This window comes from Prunus mume, linkage group LG7, assembly GCF_029339155.1.
Source record: "Prunus mume cultivar Tortuosa linkage group LG7, ASM2933915v1, whole genome shotgun sequence".
In the NCBI taxonomy this organism is placed as follows: domain Eukaryota; kingdom Viridiplantae; phylum Streptophyta; class Magnoliopsida; order Rosales; family Rosaceae; genus Prunus; species Prunus mume.
In genome coordinates, this window is record NC_142704.1 from 1437897 (window position 1) to 1465235 (window position 27339).

At 36.3% G+C, this 27339-nt stretch overlaps 3 protein-coding genes across 6 annotated transcripts; 2 read left to right on the top strand and 1 right to left on the bottom strand.

Annotated features, from left to right (window-relative positions):
* The first annotated feature begins 6591 nt into the window (after nt 1-6591).
* LOC103337512 (stress-response A/B barrel domain-containing protein UP3) lies at nt 6592-9500 on the top strand. Of its 2 annotated transcripts, XM_008240677.3 has the most exons (9): nt 6592-6751; nt 6852-6969; nt 7238-7365; nt 7509-7648; nt 7776-7844; nt 8189-8324; nt 8489-8551; nt 8634-8677; nt 8986-9500. In XM_008240677.3, the coding sequence occupies exons 1-9, from the start codon at nt 6655-6657 to the stop codon at nt 9070-9072; spliced, it is 882 nt and encodes a 293-aa protein (XP_008238899.2). In that variant the 5' UTR covers nt 6592-6654; the 3' UTR covers nt 9073-9500. The 2 variants fall into 2 exon arrangements, with proteins under 2 accessions (XP_008238899.2, XP_088911890.1); XM_089055764.1 differs by lacking the exon at nt 8634-8677.
* Nucleotides 9501-13745: 4245 nt separating this feature from the next.
* Nucleotides 13746-19165, bottom strand: LOC103337525 (putative DEAD-box ATP-dependent RNA helicase 48). 3 transcript variants are annotated; one of them, XR_016122097.1, is made up of 11 exons: nt 18212-19165; nt 17975-18081; nt 17611-17666; nt 17299-17523; nt 17001-17207; nt 16794-16880; nt 16488-16583; nt 16196-16411; nt 15366-15548; nt 14561-14881; nt 13746-13888 (listed from the first exon to the last, which is right to left on the bottom strand). XR_016122097.1 is itself a non-coding variant. In XM_008240687.3 (10 exons), the coding sequence occupies exons 1-10, from the start codon at nt 19078-19080 to the stop codon at nt 14651-14653; spliced, it is 2277 nt and encodes a 758-aa protein (XP_008238909.3). In that variant the 5' UTR covers nt 19081-19165; the 3' UTR covers nt 14295-14650. The 3 variants fall into 3 exon arrangements, 1 of the variants encoding a protein (XP_008238909.3); XR_016122098.1 differs by having other exon boundaries at nt 13749-13888; nt 14549-14881; XM_008240687.3 differs by lacking the exon at nt 13746-13888 and having other exon boundaries at nt 14295-14881.
* A 1462-nt stretch (nt 19166-20627) lies between these two features.
* LOC148915184 (uncharacterized) lies at nt 20628-23162 on the top strand. The gene is made up of 3 exons (XM_089041238.1): nt 20628-20834; nt 20948-21833; nt 22120-23162. Exons 1-3 carry the CDS (start codon nt 20628-20630, stop codon nt 23160-23162), a joined length of 2136 nt encoding a protein of 711 aa, XP_088897364.1.
* Nucleotides 23163-27339: the final 4177 nt, after the last annotated feature.

Genomic DNA, 27339 nt, shown 5'->3' on the forward strand with positions numbered 1-27339 from the left:
ATTTTGGGTGCATGAATCCCACAAACCCAATTGAAAGACTTATCAAAATTGAAACCCTTCCAATTATGAAACCTAAATTTGAGGGGAGATCGGGAAGAAGAGGAGGTGGTGGTAGTGGACGAGAAGTGGAGGTTGTGTGTGGCTTAGGTGAGGGGGCTGGAACCAGTGAGGTTTGGGGCAGTCGAGGCAGGGAGAGAATAACTTGTCACCCTTCTAAGGCCCCGTTTGGGATTGCTTTTTTTCCCAAAAACCTGCTTAACTTTAAAGTTAAGCAGTTTAAGGTGTTTGGTAAAAATAAAATATCCTGCTTATTTTAAAAGCAATGGTCTTTTGACAGAACTTTTAAAAGGAACCTCGGGGTTGCTTTTTAAAGCTGCTTTTAATTGAAGCAGCGCGCTCCCTTTAATGAAATTTTTGCAATTCCACAAATATCCTTATTAGGTTAGAAATCTATCCTTACGTATTTCTCTCAAATCTGCAGACACCAATGTTCGTCTTCACATAGCCTCCCAAGTTTGGAGACAACCATTCTCTCAATCTCTCTCAATCTCTTTCACAAGGTAGATTCTTCAATCTCTTCAATCTCTCAAACTTTTTATATACGTGCTGCTCTTGCTTTTTTATTTTTTTATTTTTCTACATGCTTTATTTTTCTACTGGTTTGCGAGGCCTCCATTGGTTGTCAATGGGCTTTATTTTTCTACTGGGTTTATTTTTCTTCATCTTCTTCTTCATACAAATATTATATGTTTATATAATCTGCATACTTGTAATATAATATTTCTTGGGAAATCTACGTGCCTGAAATCTCTGTTTTTGGGTTTGTGTTATCTGCGTGTTTGTAAACTATGTTTCTATTGTGTTTTGGGCAAGTCCTAATTTGTTTCTTATCAGATTTCTTAGTGTGCAAACAGAGCATGCTGCATGTATTACACGTTTCACTGAATAATCAAACAAGAAATCACTTTTATGAATTGCGAGAGAATTTTGGCATACTGAAAAGTTATAACAATTCCAAACAAGCTCAACTTAACTTAACCAAAAGGGAGCAAAATTTCATACCCAAAACCCAATGGTAGAACTGGACTGGTTAATGGAACACGCCACAAACCAGCATCACAAATGACCCTTCCTTGGAATTCATATCTTTAGAGGCCATAGCCAATTCAATCCCAGCAATGATGGATTTTCATTTGTAGTACGTGTTTTGCTGCAAACTTTATTTTAATTCCCTTTATGATAAACTAGTTTTGCTGCAAACTTTATTTCTTTGACTTCCATTAATCTTTTGTGAATAAATATCAAAACTATAGACCCAAAACATAAGGGAAAAATATATGGGAGTGTGTTTGAATCCTTGTCATCTTGTACGACTTGTGTATTGCTTTTGATGTATGTGGTTTTGCCCAAGTTTTCCTATAGGTAATTACTTAGGCACTATGCATGTTTTTAGTAAAAACATTATTTGCTATAACATGTTCATCTCCCAATACATACATATTTATATAAGGACATGCACAGATGGTGAAGAATAATAATGTGGCTAGTGGATCACGAGTTCCGGCTGTATGGAATAATCAGAATACAACTATATTTTGTGACCTGTGTATCAAGGAGGTGGAGGCAGGTAATCGTCCTGGTACTCACTTTAAGAAAGAAGGATGGGAAAATGTGAGGATTAGCTTGAGTAAAGAGACAGGAGCCGAGTATGATAAATCACAATTGAAAAATAAATGGGATGCACTTAAGGAACAATAGAAAATATGGAAAGAACTAATTGGAAAAGAAACTGGTCTTGGGTGGAATTCCAAACTTGGGACTATTGATGCTTCTGATGAATAGTGGCATAACAAAATTGAGGTATGTTATTAATATTTTTTTACAAGACATGCCTAGCTATCCATTCGATAAGCAAGTGAAGATAGTAATTGCAACTATGGCACTTCACAACTATATAAGGAGGCATGCCCAACGTGATATTCATTTTGACAAAGTGAATGACAACCCAAATGCAATGGAGATGGAGGGTGATGCACAAGAAGAATATCATATTACTCAAGGGCCTGGAGCACAAGAACTAGAAACATTAAGGAACAAGATTGCTGCAAGTTTAATGCATGCATCTTCTTAGACATTTTCTTTATTTCCATTTATTTAAGCCTAGTTTCAATTTGTTTTTATTGCTACAATTCAAACCTTAAAAAAATGTTTATTACTTATTCAATATCAAGGATGGTGTATGAACCTACTACCGTGGTGATCTCTTTATCTTTGTTGGAATTTATTCAAATCATAATTATCTTTGTTGGAGTTTATTCAATTTGAATTTTTCTTTTCTTTAAGCAAAGATTAATATAATTTTTAGGGAGAAAAGTATAAAAGCACTTTACAGTTTTATTTTTTACCAAACAGATTAGTAAAAAGCACTTTTAGCATCATGTCCATTTTAGTAATTATAAATAGTTACAGCACTTTTACGGTAAAATTTATCAAACGCTCTAACACTGCTTTTCATACTCACAACACTTTTGAAATTACAGTTTACCAAACGTTTAACTGCTTTACTTTACAGCTGATTCTTTTTAAAGCACAGCAGAAACAGATTTTTTTTAAAGCGGCAATAATCCCAAACTAGGCCTAACACGTTCTCTTACCCATCCAACAAGAAAGGCAGAGAGAGAATCATACGTTGTTTACTATACTAATTTAGAACTAGATGATTTTATTGTTTTATTTAGTCCGAATATTGAGGGATAAATTGGACTCCTTGGGTGGGGAACTTTGTGACTGCTGTATTTTTTGTTTAGGATTTAATTACTTTTAATTTTTATTTTATTGAAAGTTAACAATGTTATTATTGGGGTTAAGTGGGTGGACATGTGTCAACAAATTATACAAGGGACACGAAAGGACATGAAAAATAGGGACATCGTATCCCCTCTCGGTACAAGATCCCATTGACACGTGACATCCACGTTCTGTGTTCTTAGGGTTTTGCTTCCTGCATCACCATCACGTGGTGTGATTATTGGTTAAATAGTATAGAAGGGCTGCTGTGCAATGATTTCTTTTTAAAAAAAAGTGGTATCGGGTGGCTATACTATTTTTGACACACAGCTCCTAATCGTTGGATGGTCACGGTTATGAGTCGTGTTTTTAATTTTTATTTTTTTATAAATATATTTGTTTTGATACGTGGTGCCGAATTGATGAGGTCCTCTCTTTTTATATAAAAAATAGTATAGCTATCCGCTATACCTCAGTTTATTTTTAGTTTTAGGAAAGTATAGCTATCGGTTGTTCTTGTTCTTTTAATAGTAAATAGTATCGCCATGCGGCTATACTCAATTTTTTCCTATTTTATTTTTTATTTTTTATTTTATTTAAATTGTCTTTAATAAATAGTATAGATGAGAGGCTATAGTGGCCGATTAAGAATAATATATGTTATATAGTGGCCGATTAATATCTACTTTGCATATGTTGAAACTAGAAAATTAACATCTATAAAGTACAAATTAATGCAACTTCAAGGGTCCTTTCTTTTTTAATTAAATAGTATAGCCGTTTGGCTATACTATAATTTTGTTTTTAAAAAATACTATAGCCGGGCGGATATATTTGTTTTTGACACGTCACGCCTAATCGCTACAGGGTCCTTTTAATAAAAAAACAAAAATTGTACGCCAAATGGCTTATACTTCTTTTTTTTCTTTATAAATAAACTTTTTTTGACACATACTAATCACTGGGATACTGATATTTTTCTAATTTTTTAGGAGTTTCACTAAAACACCCAAAATAGAGGTTGAAATTATAAAAACCAACACCCAAAACACTTTATAAACACACCCAAAACCCATCATTATACACACTCAAAACCCATTTATAAACACACCCAAAAAGTTGACTTTGGGGTTGATTTTGGGTGTGTTTCTATGTTTAAATAGTGCTTGGGTGTTTTTATAAATACATGTCTAGGATTGAGTTTATTTATAAATTTGTAATTTTTTATTATAAAAAAATAGTATAGCCCTGAGCCATACGGTACTAATAGGCAGTGGCTTGGTTAAGATTCAATACTTTGATATCATATCTTTTCATTTATCCTATCTCGATGTCTCTGCACACAGATTCAATACTTAGCCATTTTCAAGAGAAATAATATCAACCGAGAAGGAAGGTGAACAACTTGTTTTATTAGTGAAGCTATAGTTCAAGCTAAAGTACAGACCTTTGCAGCACGGGATCTCTTTGTAGATGTTGATCCTCGGACTTGTTTTTTTTTTCATTGGCATATTTAAACTCAACATCCCCTGTTGTACATGATCTTTCGTTTCAAGTTTATGTGGGTTTTAATTTGAAGGGCATTCACGTTTTTTGCTATATTTGAAAAATCTTATAAAAATTGACATTTTTGAAAGTGGGGGATAAATTTTGGCTATTTTTTATAAAAACTCGAAAATTTGCTTAAGGACCTATTGGATCTAGTTTTAGAGAGATTAGAATCGATTTCAGACTATTTGGCATTTAGTGTTGTTTGTAAGACATAGAATGGTGTAGCAAATAATAATCAGAGCCAAAGTCGACACACAGCTCCAATGCTCTTAATTTCTAGTGACAAAGAAGATACATGGAACTTATACAATGTCATGAATAGTAAGGTTCTTGATTTACAATTAAGACTTCCGAGTAAGCGATTCTGTGGGTCTTCAAAAGGATGGCTAATAGCTCTGGAAGAGAACTTCGTCGTGACCTTAATGAATCTATTCTCTATGGTTGAAGGATGTAAAGAGAAAGAAAATTCAATCATTCGCCTTCCTCCACTAGCACGTCTTTTTGACTTTGGAGAATTGGATTATCATGTGCATAAGGCTACAATTTCAACGGACCCAATTTTAAATACACATGATTTTATTGTTACAATCATATATGGACACTTTTCTAATTTCGTTGTTATCAGACCTAGTAAAGACACAGATTGGTCGTATATTAATTTTGATTTTGAGGATGATTGGGAATTCCAACGATTTCATGAAGTTGTTTACCTTGGAGATAAATTTTATGCTGTATATAATAATGATAGAAATTTTAAGTTTTGATGCTCGGGATACAATTGTACGTTTTGACATTATAAGAGCATCCACAGTGGGGGTGTATTTTGGGTGTAAAGCCACTTTTACATCCCCTTTATACCTCCGAGGGTGTAAATACGTTTTTTGCTCCAATGGGAAACGATGTAAATCTAAAGATGTATAATTGATTTGATTGTCTTAATTCGTTTTTGTGCTAAATTTGTATTTTGTGTTTACTTTATCAAATTAATTTTTTTGTATTAGGTTAATTTTATTTTTTCAAACAAATAGACCTAAAAATATTTAAATTCGGAGAAGATATGATTTCATCAAAAAATTCCCAAAATTGCTCCGCATGTGAATTTTTTCCAGTGATTACTGTAGCAACGAGTCTCACTCTTTTATGATGACTTTTCTCCACTTTTCCTCTTCTTTTCTCGAGTGGGTCCCACATGTGCAAGAGATGTAAAAATAGATGTAAATGTACATTTTATTTTACATCCCCATGGTGGTGATGTATATTTACATCCATTTACATCTCTCCATTGGAGACGATTCCGGTGACTGGGTGTATATTTAACATACACTCCCATATACACCCCCCACTGTGGATGCTCTAAGTGAATTGGAAGTAAAGTGGGGAAGCTTGACACCTATGGGAGGGTTTGGTTCACAATGCCACGCTAACAAGACATATATTGTGGATTCCAATGAGAAAGGGTTTTTGATTGTGAAAAGGTATAAAATTTGGGAAGGTATTTGGCCAGATGGGAAGGTTGTCACATTTAAATTTGAAATTTTCGAACTAAATTTTGATAAGCACGAGTTGATGAGAAAGAAACCTTGGATGATGCTGCCCTTTTTTATAGGTGATAATTCTTCCATATCTATTTTGGCTTCAAAGCCCAATTGCATATACTTCATCTCAAATTATCAACGTTTGTCTTGGGTACCTGAGGATTTTGGCTTGTATAACATCAAAACTCAAAGCATTTCAAAGCCTTACATGACAATTGCTATGACCCTGTTGGGGGGGACTAAGCGACCAACAATTTGGGTTATACTGACTTGTCGACAGTGAAAAGCTCCTTTTGTGTCTTCTTGTTTTTATTGTTAATTTGTGACTTGAATGTCTTTTTGTTTTTTGTTCCAAACCATTTTGTTTCATTGAAGCTCCTTCTTATGCTCTAAGTATTTGCCATGGCTGAAGCTGGATATATACTCATTTTATATAATTATTTTTTTCCATATCATACATTTTCTAGACCACAATTTCATTTTGAGTCAAATCGATATTGACAGTATTGGGTTTCGAACAGGTGACGATGAGAGGGGGTGCGGGGAGGGGAGTAGCTTACCACTATGTAAACTAAACTTATTTTAAGAAAATGTGAATTCATATTTACACAAGAGGGTATTTTGGTAAATGTGGATAACTAAGCGCCAATTTAAAACCCAGAATTTAAAAGTTCTGTGTTTTTTCCTTGTCCACCCATTTTATACTGGAGGAGATCGTCCCCCTTATTTTTGATTAATATAAAATCACACTCAGAGTCAGAGAGATAGCAAAGCAAGAAAGATGCTCATTCTATCTCAGTGCTCCGTACTCTCTCCCATTCGCCTCACAAACCCTCACTGCCGTTTACCAATCATCTCCCGCCGTGCCCCTTTTAACGGTAATACGAATTTCATTCTTTGGATATATATTTCTTTAAATTCAGTGAATATTTTATGATATTTTGTTTTCTTTCTACAATTTAATATATTATTGTGCAGCATGTCGAATGAATGGAGCTGTTGTGATTAGTACATGGTTGGGGAGGAAAAAGAATCGGGGAGTGACAGTTTCGGCTACGGAGGAGCCGAGCTCAAGCCTCAGTGTGCAGAAGAAAAGGTTCCATGGCTCTTCCAACTTTTTTCATTTTCTTTGATGAATAAATTTAAGAGGCAGACTTAAATATAATTTTACCCAATTTGGGGGTTTTGCATTTTTACTTGTTTAAATTTGAGATTGGCTTTACCATATCTGAAAGTTGCATTCTTTTGTATTTTCTCTTTGGGGTAATGCTGCATTTTTGTAACACTTTAGCTAACCATGTGACGTAGCCGATGGGTGTTACTTGTTACATTAGTAACATTTCTCTAATTTCCATTTTACTCAGAAAGGTTGTTGACCACATATGCCTACTGAAAGCAAAGGAGGATTTATCTGATGAGGAAGAGAAGGATATGCTGGATTTTCTTTATACAACCCAGTATCAAATGCGAGGCATTCTTGCTGTATCATTAGGTGAGCTTTACTTGTATAAAATCAATAGTCAAAACAATGCTGTCTCAAACTTTCGAAACTCAAATACTTGTTTCAGTTTAATCGTTTTTCTGTTGTCTGATTTTCATTAAAACATGGCCTTATATGTTCGATCACATTTGTAGGACGTATCTTGAATGAAAATATCGACAAGTATACACATGCTGTCTACATGCGTTTCCAGAGAAAAGAAGACATGGGGAAGTTTTACGAGAACCCTTTCTACTTGCGAGTACTCAATGAGCATGTATTGCCTTACTGCCATGTATGCCCTGACATGTAAACACCGACACTCTGTGCTTTAGGCTTCCATTTCTTTAGTTTCTGCTTTATCAACTTTCCTTTGAATAGTTTAGTATTTTTTTCAACTTATTGGTAATGTACATGAACAGGGATTGACTAATGTGGATTACGAATCTGAAGTAGAAGATGATATCATACCTATATTCCGCAAAGGAGAGGTTGGAAGCAACATCCTTCCCAATTTGGTTTTATTGATTAAATAGAATTATTTCGAGTTCAGATACTAGATTCTTTGTCTAGTACACAGGAGTTCACATACTTTATATCTCATTTCTAATTATGGCAATGAAGATGCATGCATTCAGAAGAATTTTAATGCTTTGGAAACTATACATGACTTTGCTTATTGGCATTTAAGTTCTGATTTTTCTGAACCACTTTGGTTGCGACCTAACTTTCTAAAACTCTTTTGGTTCTAGACATTTCCACGTGCTTTTTGTTTGTGATTTCTTGGATCTAAAAGTTCTTTCTCAAAAGGGAAGCTAATTGCTCTTGCAAGCAGGAATTCAACTTCGGTGTGGAGTTTGTGCTTCTTCTTTCCTTGATTGATAATGCATCTGGACGGGTGGAAGAGGCATTGGTTTCTTTGGAAGGGCTTATTATGGGATTTCCATCCATAATAGTCCAATCTACTCGAGGTTTGTTTGAGCTAGAAGCTGACTAACTGCAAAACAAAGCATATTTTATTTTCTCTTAGCTCTTGTTTCTGTTTGTACAATATTTATTCTGATGATATAGTAGAAAATCCTCCATGTGGTACGAAACAATTATGTATCATATCTTATTAGTATTTGATTTTCAGGTCTGAATTTTAATCCCAGCAGCAAGGAGTATACACATGGAGTAGTGATCCGATTTCGGTCTTGTGAGTTCTTGTTTGCATTATGTAGATTCACATACATGCTGCCTTTGTTTTGTTGACTGTCATTCACTGGTATATTTTGTAGTTGACGCTTTTGAGATATTTGTGGGAAGCTCAGAGTACAAAGAAGTGAGTAATTTGTTTCTATTTCGATCCTATTTTTCCCCATCAACTTCGGCATGAACCTAAATAGAATGCATGCTTATCCAAATCTTACTCTAAACCCAAAAAAGAAAAAGAAAAAAATATAGTTCTAAACATCTAGAGTCCATGATGAAAACTTTTAAGTGTTCCCAATCTTTTATACCAGCTAGTATAGAGTTTGATTCTTGCCTAATTTGAGGTGCAGACACATTTTGGAATTATAGCTCTTAGATTTGTCTCCATTGCAGTCAACCGACATTTCATTAACATTTGGAAATTTTACAAAATTGCAGATATGGAAGTCTAAGTTTGATCAAATCACTCGGAAAACACTTTCGCTTCATTTTTCAGTTGATCCAGTCGGCAGTGAGACTATGTAGCGAAAATTCTTTGACGTTTGTTTCCCCTATTTGCCTAAACCACGAAATCTTATAATGTATGTATTTGGTTGGAAGCTCTGTCTATCTTGTCTAAATGCAAAAGTGTGCAATGTATTGGTGTCAGGACCATCTACCGTGCACTCAATCCATCTTGAAAAATCCTCTGTTCAAGATTCAAGCAATCTAATCAGTCCAATCCTTAGAGTTCATAAGAGGAAAAAGTGTATACCATACAGTAGGACTAGGATCTGTATATTTTATTCATAATATTTCTGGTATGATTTGAAATCATCACCTGCATTTAGAGGAAAATTCTTTGTGAGGGATCTATATCATTCTGATCAGTCAAACTTCCACAGCGCTGGGTTGCTTGTAACATTAATCTTCTATGTGTTTTCAGGATGAATAAAAGAAACTAATTTTATATACATTGCATTGGCATATGTACTTAAAATTTTCTACCTTCCCATTTGTTTTCTTCTAACATGGAAGTTACATCAGAGAATCCTTCCAAATCTATTGTTTGACCTCATATGGAAAAACAAACTAACACATAAATATGCAAACAGATTATGAATATTTTAAGTTTCAACTATTTTATACTCCACAAGAGCTAAAACTGTGGCCCACCACCCAGGACAAAATAAATTAGATGGTGTTTGCATGTTGACTTGTTATATATACAGCATTACAGATGCTTTATAAGTACACACATGCTTCTAGTTTGTGATGTAATTAAGTTAGCTGGTCATCTCTTCTACTTTGAAAACCGTTTCTACAAGAACTTGCTTTGTAGGTTCTGAACTTTTTCTTTGAACTATAATATTTATTTAGTGATAGAATAAGAAAAGATCAAGATTATTCAGATCAGTATATTATCTGTTTCTTCAACTAAGATATTCACCACATAATGCAGCCCCTCTTGAGAACATGTGTAATAAAATTTTTTACCATTCAATCAAAAACTGTTTACAGACTTATACTTTGTTCATAGACTAGAGGCTCACATTCTTTCCCAACTGGATCTATGAGACTATGAGTACAAAAAAAAAAAAAGATTTACACTCGAAACTTATAAAAGTATTTGTCTGACTAGAGTAACACACTTAATTGCAAGAGGGCTGATCAGTTGTGAAGAGGGTTTGGTCCCTGTGGAACTTCTCGTAGAGAAACGCCTTTGAGGGGGCCAATCTCATCTCTGCTGCTAGATACCTCTGGAGCTTCTGTGGAGAAATGCCATGAAAACCTGGAATAGGATTCAGATTTATCTGTTTGCTTGGATTCTTTAGCTGTCACTCTGTGGATGTGACGATAACTTGATACCTGACTGATCATAAGCATGATCATCAAGACCACACATACGACTCTGAGATGATGAATTCTCATGATTCTTGAGATGATAAATTTCAGTATTTCTTACAAAGAAAAAGGAAGCAAGTTAGGAAAACTGAGTATGTTCTCTCATTCCTCAAATGCAAGCAGGCGTGAAGTCTTTTAATATGGGATGGCAACCTGTAGGAAAGATAGAGCCAAAACTCACAATTAATTCTACTGAAATGACATAAATGCCCGATCGTCGTTGCGTATTTGCGAAAACATCCTTTAAAATACCCAAATTGCCCAAACTTAGAAAAATACTCGTCTCTTTCTGCAGTTTTATGCATGTAGCTGTTGTTTCCAACTATACTAATCGAAGATGGTTTGTGTTGCAGCCTTGCAGGTCATTGCAGAAAGCTCTGAGAGTGTGATTATATGTAAACAAATGCATGTTTCTGTACTTTTTCTGAACTTAATTCTTTAAATTTGAAGGCTAATCTGGTCTTTTAGTACCCAATGAAGTGTAAATGTGAAAAACGGTTTGTGATGGGCTGTGGGGAGTTGACTTAAACATTAATTGTTTTTTTCTATGCTGATTTTAGTTCATAGTTTTTTGTGCTGTAATTATTGGTGAAGACTTGAGGTACAGTTAGAGACACTTGGTACAAGATCCCACCGACACGTGGCATCCACGGTCTGTGTACTTATGGTTTGCTTGCTGCATCACCATCACGTGTTTTGGCTTCTAAGCTATTGATTTAATTCTAATTGGATATCAAAGGATGGCCATCAGATGACTAATTAAGTATCTTCCAGCAGGATTATTTATAACAAGTTGTACCATACATACACACAAACACAACCACCCAAATGTGGGCTCCCATTGATCCTTCATCATTCTTCCAATCTTCCAATGACAAAATAATAGGGCCCATGAAAAAGGAAAAATTCATGAAAAGTTGATTAATGCAAAGAGAATTTAGAACAAAACAGGTCTGTTGTTGTAAGCCGGCAAGTGTTAAGGATGGTTGAGAAAATGAATTATAATTAGGTTAGGTAAGAGTTTTTTATACAAGAAAAATAGTAGGTATAATGTTACATCAACAGTTGACAGTTACTTACGTATAAATGCTGACTTAATTGACCATCATTATAGTAGTTTAGGTGGACAAGAAAACTGATGAGGTTTTGAAGTTTTCGAAGTGTGGCGTGTCTGAGTTGAAGTGAATCCATTCAAAGACAACGTTGTCTTCTAGTTTTTATAGTTTTCTTTGGAACGTCATCAGCTTGCACCGACCCTAAGAAATAATGCTCTTCTCATTGTTTGCAATTCGAGTCAAGATGATTAACTGATTTATGTTAAGATAAATGCCATATTAATAACGCTGGCGACGGTGAGAATGTTTGTATAGTCTCCTTTTCATGATATGTATGTGGAATCTAAAACACATTACAAGAGAAAAGTAATATATAATCGGCGCATACGATGACACTATTATATTATTGCAATATTAGATGTTAAGTATCCAACAATGATTTATTAAAAGAAGTTTTTTCAAACATGGCATCTTAAACGAAAATCGTGATGGCAAAGTGGAGCTTTTTCTATTAGATTTATAAATCAATATATCAATTCTAGAGATTAAGTCTATGAAATATCGGAGATCAATCATCTGATTGGAGGCAAGACTAGGGCGCAAAGAGTATATGGTCTTCCGTCATTTGTTTTGGCGTCCATATCTGATAGACTAGAAGCCTAGACTATGGTCTAGTAGTAGCTTCACAGCAGCCTGAGAAAGGTAAGGTTAGTTTTGCAACATTCTTTAATAGCTGCTTTTGGATCCTATTATGGTGAAAAACTTGCATGTCACAGGAATAGCAGGGCTATCCCCGACCAATCATGTTCCATCACTCGTGATAAGAATTTTACATAACATAACATAATTAAATGGGGATAGCAAAATAGTGTTATTCTTGTGACATGCAAGTTCTTCTCCCTATTACGGGGCTTGAATAATTAGATTTGATATTTTGATTAGGACAGGCTCTAAAGCCTACGCATGCTCTACGGCCTCTATTGCTAGGGTTGTGAGAGACACACACACCTACCCATGACCTCTCATCTAAAACAAGTTTTGGTATGCTTTGGTTTTGTTTCGTTTTTTATACAAATGATATTGGGAAGGGGGTAATCAAACCTCAGACCTTGAATGCAAAAGTAAATGCTCGTAATTTCTCACCCACTTGAGTTACAAGCCCCTTGCGCTTTTATTTTTTTTTCTTAGTTTGAGCTTTATTTGACCATAAGCATTTTGTTCAAAGCCTCTTCATGTTGTTTTAAAACTGAATTGAGAGCTTGATTCGGCTGTAAGAAGAACATCTCAGTAATGTTTTCGGCCTTTTGAGCATTAAAACAGCAGCTGCCTAATTTGACTTCCTTTATAATAAAAGAAGACAATATTATTTGCTTCCCATTTTTCTTGCCTGCAAACATTTGTTAGTAATGATGGCCATTGGCCGCCTTGTCTTTGATTAAAGAAATGCACGGCAGATAAATTATTTCAAAACATCACTATACTTGTTACAGAAAAATAGGGATTCTTCTGACGTCAGTGTTATTTTGATGTTGAACTTATATGGAAAAATTCACTATTAATGTCCTTATCAAGGAACATTATCAAATTGAGTGATGACTTGAATTTGCAATCTGTTGCGTACTAGCCAGGCACAATCAAAATGACTGTTGTAGAATACGGTATTCACCTTCGGAGAAGTACGTAAATCACAATAGACTCTAGTATAATTTTTGGACAGCTAAGATCACAATTGATGATCTTTCTGTTCCAGAAGTTCTGGAGCTCAGAAAATGTCTAAGGTTGCTTTGTTCATCAGAAAAAAAAAGTCCTTTATAGTCGTATTCAGGCTTAACACAAGCTATCTGCAGCATGAAAAGGAAATAGTCTACAAAAGCAAACTTTATTTACAGCATGTCCACATTTATAGTTCAGACATTATTACACTCACAAAGTTCAACCATGTAATGGTGCCCCTTACATTATGCAGGACTCTCTCTGACAAAAAAGAAACGTCTTGAGCCATGAGGTCAAGGATTGACTTGTCGAGGTGTTTATGTTCGACAACGGAGTCTGGAGATTCGGAGTCCTCTTTAAGGAGGCACTTCTAGATGTTACATTTTGTCCAATATAAAAACCAAAGCTTCCTTGTGCACAATTATGCTCTGAAGATTTTAAAGACCTTAAGTTTTGATGTATAGGCAGCATGGCCCTTGCAAAATCTATGTCAAAAGGGAACATAACTTTAAGCTCAGATAAGTTCTTGCAATGAGTACCAATAACCTTCATGAATTCAGAGCAAAAATAAAGACAAGGAACAGCCAATGACACGAGCTCTTTCCAATTAATTCTTGATAGCTTGCTCAAATCCACCCACTGCTATGACATTCCAGGCTGGAACAAGAAGTTGTTTGAGGTTAGGACGTCTGCAAGGAAAGAGAGTGTCAGCATTAGTCCCTGATTCAGCATAATCAGACAATTTCTGTTTCAATTGAACACCAATTAGTACACTTTTGGAAGTGAAATTTAGACATTCGGGCTGCGCAAATCAAGTGTACATTACTCGTGAATGCATGGAAATGGAAAATCAAATTTAGACATTTGGGCTGCGCAAAAATTTACTCATTCTTTCCAAAAATATCATTGTTTTTACTACAAACAATAATAATTGACATTCACATATATATGATATGAGTTGCTCAAATTCCCAAACTCAATTAAAAACTGCCATTACCTTCTGAAGCCTTGTCCGATTGCCATTCTACTACTAGCGATGCTTTAGTTCATATCAACATTTTTATGAGTTGCTCTACTTTTTTACACCGAGGAGGATATAAGAAAGAGAACATGCAGCTTCATATTATAATTAGAATGCTTACAATACGGATAGAATGTACAATGAGGCATACATCTGCTTCACAAATATCACTATATAGCATGATGCAACCTAAAGAAACCATTGTATATGGCAATAACATGCGATAAAGGTGTGCTTCTACAGCCATTTCAACAACCAGTGCTAGACTAGGCAGGCATTCACCATAAGACAACTTTTCATGTGAAAAAACTTCTTGAACTAGGTGAACCTGTTTACACACTTTAGACGAGAATGAAGGTCCTTGACTTCCTTGTCTTCCTATCCCAGCCAGTCAAATCAGCAGGTTGCTTATCCATGTTCCAAATGTATGCTACTTTCGTATTCTTATGCCAGGTATATCTCTCAAGCCCATCTTCAATGCTGTCTTTCTAAAGAGAGAAGGAGGTTTTTGCAACCCAATCGATTGACAAAATTGGTTGGCTTGCTCAACAAGTGTGGTTTTATCCCGGCCAATTTCCCTGATTGAGTTATAGTACCCAAGCCAAGCATGAAAGGCTGCTTCTTTGACACTACCGTCAATCTTGGCTAATGAATCCTCAATCTGCAAGAATAAGCGAAAACCCAGCATTACAAATAAGAAACCTGCACATGATTGTATTTCAAACTAACTGATACAAACAAGATAATGAAAACCTAGAAGCTACTAGCAGATATCCTAAATACTAATAAAACAAATATGGGAAATTTTAATGAACAAAACCTAGTTCATCACTAGGATTGGGGTACTGATTGCCATGTCTAGTAAAAATTCCAGAAATCTGAAATCTACAAATTGACTTAATTAATCATTTCATCAATGGTTGGATTGGACCATGAAAAGAGAGCAAGCTTTAAGAAACTTCAACTTGTAAACTGTAAACACCACCTCTTTTTGATTCAATAAGTTTTTTTTTCTTCAGATTTTATTCAACTTCATTTTAAATTTTGTTCTTTCCCATATGGCCAGAAATAGTATCTGAACTCAATAATGCGATTCAGAATTCAGATACAAATACAAAGAATAGAATTGGAGGTGATGCAAGAACCTTAAGTTTAGTGCCTGGATCCAATCGCAGCGTAGGAAATTTTTCAACAGGCAAATCTTTTAATTCATCCAGAAAATACTCCTCCCATGGTGCAAGTAACAATATGCCTTGTCCTTCTTTGCCTTCTCGTCCCGTTCTTCCAAGACGATGTATATATTGATCCCGGTCAGAAGGAATACCCACCTGGTAACAATCAGACTACGTATTACTTTTACTACAAGGCAGTGCAACCACATACAAAAACTCATTCATCAGTTATATTTTAAATCCTTTTTCCCTTCTTTGTTAGTTTAATGTGAAATAGTTAATAGATGCAGACATTTATGTTCTAATGTGCTATGGTGAGTAGCTCTTTATGCATTCAAATATGTTCGAGTCCCCACAAATCTCCACATAGCTGAATGAGTGGATCAATGCAAAGTGAGCTAGTTCTGCCTCTAACATCTTTTCAGAAAAACAATTCAACAAATCTCATAATCGCTAAATCTAAGCAATGATTGGGAAACTAATACTCAAGAAGAAACTATATACATTAACGCTCAATGTGAGAAGCACTACCATCATCATTAAACATAAAAGCCAACACTATACACAATGTAGGATTGGGAATGCTATGTAAATCTAAGAAGGAAAAACATTGAACTCCTGCTGAGCCACCGCATCTGCATTCAGTCGGAACATATTAATGTTGGTCCACTATGTCATTTATGTACACAGAAAATAGATATACATGCAATTTTTGCATAGGTTAGAAAAATCAACTAATTCACATGTCAGTGGTATAATTTAGGTTCAACCTATAAGCAAAACATAATTGAGCTGGCAAATACCTGAATGACTAAGGAAACATCAGGATAATTCATTCCACGTGCGGATACATCAGAGGTAACAAGAATCAGTCGTTTTGATACCTTGAATTCCTCAGAGATACGAGTTCGATAGAGTTGAGGCTTCCTAGAATGCATCTCCTTAACATTCATTTTCATTTCACGAAGAACATGAAAGAGGAGGGATGTTACCATTCCAGTCGTACAGAAAACAATAACCTGAAAGATACAACGTTAGGCCTCAGGCACATACAACACAACCAAACATTTGAATCCACAAGCTATAACATCAAACCTTATAATCAGGTGATTGTGAGATATGCTCCATCAGAAGCTGGTGCACTATTTGAAAATGCAATTCATGTGGTTCAACAAGACATGACTGCTTAACCTGCACTCACAAGTAGAGATGGATTCATGACTCCAATGTCATATTTTATGCTTCAGGTATTATCAGAAACATTTCAACCATCTATAATAAAGTAATTAAAATGATGTACACCAGAACTGTTTCACATTAAGAGGCTGAACAGAGATGTAAAAGCAAGATTCATAATAAATTCTATATTGGAAACTACACCAACTGGTCAATGTTATATACCTTATCATGAGTTTCAACACAACCTAAACCCACTGTATCAACAAAAGCATGGTCCTTCTTCAAGACAAGCTGTGATATTCGGCGAACCTGCAGATTCATAATCAAGTAAAATCTGGGCTTTGAGTGGTTTCATACAGCAAAATATACCAAGTGCCTAGTAAAATTGTTCCTTTAAACTTCAGACTTGAAGTATAAGGATAGTCGAACCTCTTTTGGAATTGTTGCAGTCAAGAGCAAGGACTGCCTTTGACGAGGCAAACAATCAACAATTTTCTCTATATCCTTCCGAAATCCTAGGTCTAGCAAGTGGCCAGCTTCATCAAGTATCAGCATTTTCAGTCCCATCAATCGCACCGACAAGCCTGACTTATTCTCAATGTGGTCCAGCAACCTGCCAGGAGTTGCAACTATTATCTGCGAAACATTTGTACAATGGATTCTTACTCTCTTCACAACCACACTAAAATTAAGCAGGACTTTCAATGAACAAGCCAAATGTACAAACCTGGCATGGATTTGATTCTAGACGTTTCTGGTCCTCTTTGAATCGCGTGCCCCCAACTAATGTTTGCAGACCTATGCCATCATGGTACTTCAACAAAACATTTGTTTCTGCAGCTATCTGACTTGCAAGTTCTCTTGTAGGGCAGAGGATAAGAACAAGAATTGGAGACACCCGTTGATTGGTATTGCTAGTCTTAGCCTTCACAACTGCTTCAATAGCAGGAAGCTGTTTGTGTTTAACAAGAGAATTGAAAAGAGAGAACCTAAAATGCTATGAATAACTCCAAAATAACAAAAAAGTAAAATGATGTACCACAAAAGCTGCAGTTTTTCCCGTGCCTGTTTTAGCTTTGATCAATGCATCTTTTCCTGTAACAAATAAGAGTGAAAATCATCGCGTACCGTTTGATTTTTTTTGTTAAAAGAATCGTCACACCCTTTTTTCAAGTCAATTAGGCCAGAGGACCCAGAAATTAACTATCGATCATTTGATATGATCATATGAGTTTCGACAAATTGATTAACTAAACGTCCCCTAGAGGACACCATAGCAGATTAGGATCTCATCCAACCCTAGGATGACTTGGGTTTGAACTACAAGTGGAGGCGTTCTATGTAATTTAGCAAGGAAAGAAAAAACCAAATAACATGGCTAAAACAAGTAGCCAACTCCTTACCTTCAAGGCAAACAGAAAGAGCAGCCTCCTGTACCCTTGTCATTTGAATATAGCCAGCAGAAGTCAGTGCCTTGACTGTCAATGGAGATATACCACACTCATCAAATCTGCCAAAAACCGAAAACCAACCGGATCACCAATGGGCACATACACATTTAACTGATCAAAGACTAAAATTTTAACATGTCCACAAATGTAATCTAAGAAAACCAACCAAAGTACAATAATTTTGCATACCTCTTTCCACTAAGAATTGTCTCCTCCAGTTCCCTATCCTCCCCTCCTTCATTTCCAGCAGCATTTTTCTTACTAAGCTCATACCTTATCGACTCAACCTGCTGCGCAAAATCACTCTCCTCGTCTAATGAATTAAGGGGCACCCTCCTCTTAATAATCTTCACATCATACTTCCCCAATGAAGCACTACTCCCTAATTTCCTCACATTTCTCCCAAATTTCGAATTCTCATTAGCAAAGGGCTGTACGGACTCACCCTCTGAATCGAAATCCGAGTCTTCATCACTTGAATTATCGTTTCTCCGAAAGCGCCCTCGGCTCTGAACTGAGTAGTTCCTACCCCTAACTTGATTGCCACTCAAATTTATCAAATTTACACTTCTACCATTTCCCGCCAAATCACGACCTTTCGATATCAGCTTCCTCAGGTCTAACGGCGGTGCGTTAACCGATCTCGTCCGTGCGTCCGAGCCAACCGGTGGAGGCCGGTCATCAATCGGCCCATCCTTGTCGTTCCACAAATCTTCTGCGCCTTCTTTCATGAACCGATCGGCTAGGGCTTTAAGGTGCTCGTTGGGGTTCATAGGGTTGTGCCCGGTTTCTGAACCCTGATTTGAAAACGGGTCGGGTTTCCCGGCGACTTTGGCCCGGATTTGGGAGCGGAGACGGGCCTCGTAGAGCTGTTTCTCTTGTTCTAAGAGGCGCTTCTCCTTCTCTTTGGCTCGTTTTTCGTGCATGCGCTTCCATTTCCATTTCGTGACGCCTCCCGGGAAGGTCCGGGGCCCGCCGCCCATGGGTCGGGTCAGTACGAGCCTGCATAGAAGCTTCGAGAAGTCTCTCGACCGTTCCAAAAGGATCGAACCGGACATATTGTGTGTGGTTAGTGATTCAGTGATCGAAGAGATGGGGGGAGAGAGAGAGAGAGAGAGGGGAAGGGTTTTACTGGTTTAGGGTTTAAGGAAGACGATGGGTATGGGCCTACATTTTAATTTGAAGCAGAGGTTTGTCATGCTTCGCTATAAAATGGGCCTTTGCTATAAAATGGGCCTCTGTTGTTATTTTCAGGTTTTTCTTTTTCTTTTTCTGGTCGCAATTTGTTATTATTTTCAGTTTAAGGAAGAGAAAAAAATGTCGTACAAGTGGTTAAGAGCGTTTAACCCATACACGAGTCCGAGTCCGAGTCCGAGTCTTATAAATATTTTCTTTCTAAATATTTTGTTAAAAATGTGATGAAGTTTAACACAAGGCATTTGAAGTCAAGTTTGCTAAATGTCAACTAGCTTTTGGTCTATTAATATCTCGTTCTAATGTTAGAAGACACTGGAAACTCAAAGTGTTGCTATCAACAAGTTGCAACTTGCAAACCCATTGATGAAAACAAACAAAAATTCATGCAAGTTAAAAACCTAAACATAGAAATAATAAGAAGCTTTGTCAGCCCTTACCTCAATGGATCTTAAGACAACAGAAAACTTAAGACCATTTCATTTTAAAAAAAAAAAAAATGTCAATACGGGAATATAATATAGAAAATTAGTGAAACACCCAATTCTAGACATTAAACTATAATAAAACCCTAGACTATTTAAAACATATAAACACACCCAAAATAAACCCAAAAACCAACAGCTGTCAATTTTTGGATTTATTTTTTATGTTAGATTACGGTTTTGACCTTTTGGTCTGAATTCTTTGAAACATGCCCAAAATTCGCCAGCTAGGATAGGAATTTCTGAAAATTTACGTTGGTGACCTCATAACGAAACTGTTTGGCGACCTCAGATCAAATATTCCAAAGCGAGCCGTTCGATTCTTGAGCGGCGAGCTTCGTTCACCTCTTGAACGAAGCTCGGTATGATGTGGTTTCGGATCTTCTTTTTGGATTCTTCTGAGCTCAGTATGGTGTAGATTGAAGTTCTATTGCTTCAATTTTTTTGTTCTTTGTTGTTTGATTTGGTAATTTTGGATTGATATTGCGCTGCAAGAGACTCGATTGGAGCTTGGTGCGATCTGTGATCTTCTATTTTGAGGTATTTGATTTTTTCTTGTGAATTCATATTCGTTTTTTGAGGATTCGACTATATTGTAGTCTGATTTTTGGTGATTTCATGTTCGATTAATTAAGTTGCTGATTAGGTTTTCGTTTCTTTTTGTTTATAATTTGGATTGATTTCAGATTCGTTTTGATTGTGGATTTGCTCTTGTGTTTTGATTTGAGGTGTGGTGAAACTTTTGTGATATTCGATTTGGTTTTCATATTAATTGAGGTTTTTTCAGTTGAATCTGAGTATATTCGTGTTTTTTCTGTTTATGCACTATTGGTTTTTGAGTCGACTATAATTCACTGTTAATACTCGGCATCCACTGTTATTGCTAGTAGTCATTTTTGTTTTGTTTGTTGTTTTTTTGTATAGATATGGATGATTCGAGAGTGGCAAAGTGCACCTATGGTGGTGGAACTTTAATGCTTATTTTGTCTTCAACTACTACTTTTGATTGGCTGTCTAACGAGTTGTGTAGTAGGTTCAAGCTGAAGTTAGGTCATTTTGAGTTGAGGTACTCTTATACGGATTGCTCCAATTGTTTATTGGAATTGGATGATGATTTGAAAATCATGTTTATGGTATGTGGACTGACGAAGGATCAATTAATTCACATTGCTGTTAGGGATAAGGCTGTAGTGAATTATGTTCAAGTCATTATCTGAACATAATTGCTTCTCCTTTTTTGTTGGAGGTTGTTCCTAACAATTACAGTTTTGCACAAGATGAGGATACATGTAAATATTCAATTCAAACTGGTAGTATTGTTGATTCAAGTGCAGCTTCTCCTTGTTTGAGTATGGATTTTGATGGTATTAGCAGTGAGTATGGAAGTGAATATTTAGGCAAATATGGTAGTTGTGGAGGTCGTAAGTATTTGTCTACTGATTGGGAGGGTTATATTACTCATGAGGGTCAGAAGTTTGAGGGTGGAGTTTGTGAATTCCGTGATAAGTTGGCTAAGTACTCGATTGAGAATGGTTTTAAGATGAAATATTTGAAAAATGAGCCTCGTCGTGTTACTGCTGTGTGTGCTAAGAAGGAATCAAATGGCTGTGAGTGGCATGTGCATGCTGTTAAGTCGAATGTAAATGGATTTTTTTATATTAAGAACTTAAATAATGCACACAGTTGCAGTGGTTTGATCCGTGAGAAGAGAAATAAGGCAATGGGGTCTCGTTTGGTGTCTTCAATTGTCAAAGATAAGGTTCGTAGCAATCCTTTGGTAAGGCCTATTGAGCTGATTACTGATTTGAAGGAGAATTATGGATTGGATATCCCTTATCATGTTGCGTGGTATGGGAAGGAGTCGGCTACTAAGGATTTGCATGGTGATGAGGAGTTGTCTTATGCTCACCTGCCTTGGTATGTGAATGTTTTGAAGGCCAGCAATGTCGGATCTCATTGTGTGCTTGACTGTGGCGAGGATGGTTCTCGTTTCCAGCGGATCTTTATATGTTTTAAGGCCTCCATTGATGGTTTTCGGTGGTGTAGGCCTATGCTGTTCATTGATGGTACTTTCGTCACAAACAAGTACAAGGGTACTCTTCTAGGAGCTACTGCAAAGAATGGAAATAAAGGTATGTAATGTAAATGCTGTAGTTGTTGACTTCCATTGAGTGGTATGAACAGTGTAGTTATTCAAATGTAAATGCTGTAGTTGTTGACTTCCATTGAGTAGTATGAACAGTGTAGTTATGCAAATGTAAATGCTGTAGTTGTTGACTTCCATTAAGTGGTATGAACAGTTTCTATACTGTTCATACCCTGCATCTTAGTATTTTTATGCATTGTAGTTTTACTCTGCTTTATGTGGTAACACTGTTACAGTTCAAACTAACTAATATAGTTCTCTGTTTCTTGTAGAAGTATTCCCTTTTGCCTTTGCGATTGTATCCGGTGAAACTGTGGATAATTGGAGGTGGTTTCTGCAAAGGATATCTGAAGTCTTGGTTGATGAAGGTAGGCAACTTACATTCATTTCTGATAGGCATGGTGCTATTATCGATGCTGTTAGGACTGTTTTTCCTGCTTCTCCCCATGGTTTTTGTCTATATCATTTGAAAGAGAACTTGAAAAAGAAGTATCCGCATGCTGTTGGTTCCTCTTTCAAGGATCATATTTTATGGCTTTTTTGTAAGTTGTTGTATGCACCGACTGTTGAGGAATATCAAGATACGTTGAAAAAATTAAGAGATGATGGCGGTTCAAAAATAATTGATAAGTTTTTGGCTGATCTCCCTGTCCAAAATTTTGCTAATGCATTTTTTCCGGGAAAGAGGTATGGGGAGGTTAGTAATGCCTTGTCCAAGTCGTTTAATTCATGGGTTAAGGATGTGCGTAGGCTTCCAATTTATGAGATGATTGACACTGTTAGGATCAAAATGATGGAGATGATTTCTAGGAGGAAGCTTGCATCCGAGAAATGGAGTAGTGTTTTGTGTCCTGTGATTGAGGATGAGTTGAAGAATTTAGCTGCAAAGGGTCGTCATTGGAGGATATGTCGCGCGAGTGAATCTGTTTTTGAAGTTCATGCTGATTTGAGTGTTATGGTCAATTTGGACGAGAGGTTTTGCTCCTGTTATCAGTGGCAATTGCTTGGGTTTCCGTGTCAGCATGCGATTCAAGTTATCCAACATTCCGGGTTATGTTTGTACAACTTTGTGGATGAGTATTACAAGGCAGACTTTTATAAGGCTACTTATGCAACCCCTATATTTCCCATACCTGATATTGAGAAGCCTCATCCTGGAGATGTTTTTCTTCTACCTCCTCATACAAGAAAGCCTCCGGGACGACCTCCGACAAAGCGCTTCAAGTCAAGCAGTGAAACTAAAAGGCAGGTGAAGTGCAAGAGATGCGGTTCTTGTGATCGTCATAATAGGAGGACTTGCAAGGTTCCTATTTGATGTAAAGGTTCTGAGTATAAAGACTTGAATGAGAGTAGTTAGTTTTTAACTAGTTAAAGTGCTATGTGATTGATTAATGACAATCATAGTTGAAAGGAATAGAAATTGATATGCAAGTTGTTAATACGGTGAAATAGCAGTCACTGCATATGAATACACTTTGAATTTTTGGTATTAATACATAATATTTACCATTTTTGGTATTTTGCAAATTTCGGTTTTGAAGTTTGATATGAATTAAGCATTACTGCTGTTTGAATAATCTATAAATGAACGAACGCTATTTAATGCTCATTGTTCATGCCATTGTTGAAATTGAAAGATAGTTTTATGACATGGTATTAACAATTTATTTCTATCAAATAGCATTAACATTGTATTGAGAGTGCGTTGTTATTTGTTGCAGTTCACCTTTTTAGTTGTTTTAGTGCTATGGAGACCATTATTTCAGGTTACATACACTGTTAATTCACGTAAATAAACTGGTTTTTGAATAAGTACATAACTTGAATTTGAAAATCACTTTACTTCAATGTTCTAAACCTACACAAGTCCTAAGAAACTACAATATAAGCAAGAATTTTGGCAAAATATTTGATTACAACTTCATTATTTTGCATTTCTCTCTTCTCTTTCTTTGATGGAAATCCAACTTCTTTCATTGCTCATAATTTTCATGAGGACTTCTTTTCTCATTTGCCAGACCTTTTCTTTGTTGAAATCTGATTCTATTTGTTGGTCTTTGGAAAGCTGCTTCATGAAGTGCATGACAAAGACGCCACAATCATTGCTGCATAATAGAGATACACATGCAGGAGTTATTTCAGTATTTTTTTAGTTGAATAGGATGAAAGTTTCACTGTTATTGCGTAACTTACGAATTGTTTGCTTGTTGGGGACATTCTCTGTTCTCGTCAGCTTGAAGTTAGTAGTATCATGACAAATCAGATACTTTATTGTCTGAGCATATTCTGGTGTAAGTTCGTTGCTGGCAAGTATTTTTGATATCATTCTAGCTGAAGCTTCATTAAGCCCTCTCGGCATCTTGGCATCAAAATCAGGAATTTGGACGAGTTTTGTTTTCAGTGATACTGCAGCACATTCCTTAAGAAGACAGAGGAATATATTTGCTGTCTCAACCTGCATCATAGTCAAGTATGTGCTTAGTTTCCTTTAAATTTAGTGTCCTATGTATTAACAGTGTTAATCACCAGTCTTACTTACCAAAACAATTGCCTTCTTGTGATAATATTGGAGAGTTCGTTCTGATGTCCCCCTGAATGAGTTGAAGTGTGTCCATTTTACTGCACCGGTGTCAAAGACAAGCAGCGTATGGTGGTTCTCATCTGTAATTGGTATGAACACTCTATCAACTCTTCCAATATTTTCTAGGAGTGGCATATAGAAAGCATGATATGTCAGCTTGTGTGAGGCACCTCGCAAAAACATATGCAAAAGTCATGTGTTGGTGATTAGTGAGCATGTTGATGATATAAAATTGATGTATTAGATGTGATCTTACATAGTTATTGGCGGACAAATATGCATTTTTCTGTTTCTGAGGGTTCTGCTTCGCATCATCATTAAGTGCCTCTCCATAAACATCGATGATTAGTGCAGAAATTGGACCATCTCCCATCAGCTTTTCAATGTTATGTTTGTATAATATTGTCCTATTTTGTAGGTAAAAAGCGTCCCTGCGACAATAATGTTGTTGAAAAATGATAATCTCATAATAGTTTAATAACAAGACAGTTCTATGACATAGTATTAACAGTGTAATTCTATGACAGTTCTAAGGCATAGTATTAAGTGTAATTACATGATTGGCTTACTCATCAGAATCAGATGCAGATTTCGATAATTTTCCAACTTCTTCTTTGATATTTCATCCAGCCTGTTGTAGACCTCATACATGTGCAACTGAAGGTATGTATCTTTGTCCTCCTTTTTTTTCGTTGGCTGCTTCATCTTCGCTTTGGCTTGCTCTTTTCGCCTTTCTTATGTGCTTCGGGTATGTGTCTGGTTTCTTTGCGGGCTTCTGTCTTTTCTGTCTTTGATTATTTTGATGCGAACGCAATTGCCGTGTTCCTACTTCTTTTGCTTGCATGATAACTAACTTTTCAGGAGTTTTTCCATCGGCGTTCTCATCTTCATCATTAGGAGATTCTTGCATCTCCAATTCACTTTCTTCTGCTATTCTCTCATCTTTTTTCTCCTTATCAGCTTGTTCTTTCATCGGAATTTCTCCTTGTTCACCTTGTTTGATTTTTTTTCCCATCACATGTTGCAAAGAGGCAATAACAGTGTCTTTTTCTTTCATGCTCTCAATGCAGGACAACTTTTCCCCTTCAAGTAGTTCATGTTGTTCCTGTAGCTGTCTCCTATTTGATTTGAGTGCATGAAGTTCCCCTTGTAATTTTGCACCTTCTTTTTTCTCTTGCTCAAGCTGCTTTTTCGGTATTTCAATTTGTTGCTCCAACTCTTCTTTTTCAGTCCATATTTGTTGAATGAATGAATTTTTCTTTATGCAGGATTCTATAGCAGTCTGCATCATATCCCTTCGAGTATCTGCCTTTTCAATCCAATAGTCGATTGCTTCTTTCAGCTGTTGGATTTTCTCATGGGTAGGGGCTATTTCATGCTTGTAGTACTCTGGGATTGACCTCACTATGTCCACAAAAATGGAGTCGAAGTCTTCTTCTTGGCTGTCAAGTTCGGGTTACATTCTTTGGACATTGATGTCCTCCTCCGTCACTTGAGTGCACTAAGGTCAACTCCTTGTTCTTCAATTTCATCATCTGCTTCGCATTCCAATGATTGTGCTGGTGGTTCTTCAATTTCATCATCTGCTTTGCATCCCAATGATTGTGCATTGTCTTCATTTTGCTCATGTTGTGGAGTTTTTGTCTGGGTTGCACTTTGGTCCACATTTTCATGGAAGCTGAAGTTCTGTTTTAAGGTAATATGATGCAGCTTTTTCCTTTTTGTGTTTGACTCTTTAACTGTCACAAATATTAGAAAGGAAAAAAAAAGTATTAGCAAATTTATATACATGTATATGTGTTTGTACACTATCAATTCAGTTTTGAAATATAAATGTTGGATCATTGTAGGTTATCTTACCCAATCTTTAAGTGTGATAACAAAGTCATCATCCTCTTCATTTTCTTCTTGTTCTTCATGGTCTGCATGATCAGTCTTTGTTGCTTCTTATTTTTCATTGTCAGCAGCTTTTATCTGTTGAATTATTGGAGTCAGTAGTAATTATGGTGTACTAACATTATATATGTTTATGGAAGTAAGAAAAATGCCTTAATGTTTTCATATGTTGCAATATTCAGCTTGATATTGAGCTCCGGAAGGCTCCATTTGACAGCCGCTGGTTTGTGATCTTCTCTTCCGGGAATTGGGTGATCAGTTAGTTCTTTCACACAGCCAATACTGCAAACATGTTTTTCAATATAAAGTGTTAATGCACATAAAAACAAATAATATAACAGGATTAACAAATGGATGTAGTTTCTTACCAGGATTAGCACAAGGCAACCACTGACGCTTGGTTGATTTGTCTTGTCCTTTTTATTTTTTATGGCTTGGTCCAGTCCATAATGCATGTAATCTAAGACTCCTTGTGCCCAATTGTAGCTGTTCACGCTTCTAATGTGTCGATCATAGTCAAAAAGGTCCAAGCCATTGTCGCCCCAGAGTTGCAAAAGAGATTTGTGATGAAGAGCTCTAGGATTAACAACCTGACAACATCCATTGCATTCTTCTTTCTGTCATCTGCTATTGCTTTGTGTTCAGACACCTATCAATCTCAGTTTTTGTGATTTTTTTTGACTTCTCGAAGTACTTCTTTTCGAAGGCCAAATTTGTTCTTGTGGAAGTTGTTGTGCTTGGCAACTTGTTTCCTTTGTTTGGCAATCCAAAGATGTCAGACACATCATTGCTTGTAATTTCATGCTCGTTGCCTTCACTGAATTTGAATTTTTTGGTTGCGGGGTTGTAGAGTCTGATTAGTTTAATTATTTGATAATTAGACTTCTGGCATTCTACCTTGGTTAACTGACCTTCCATGTAAGCCTTGATGATGCTCCAGAATGGCGTTTTTTGTAGGATCTTGAGGACGTCCTTTCTTGCTGCAAGCTTGTCTTTTACCGTTTGCAATGTGTTG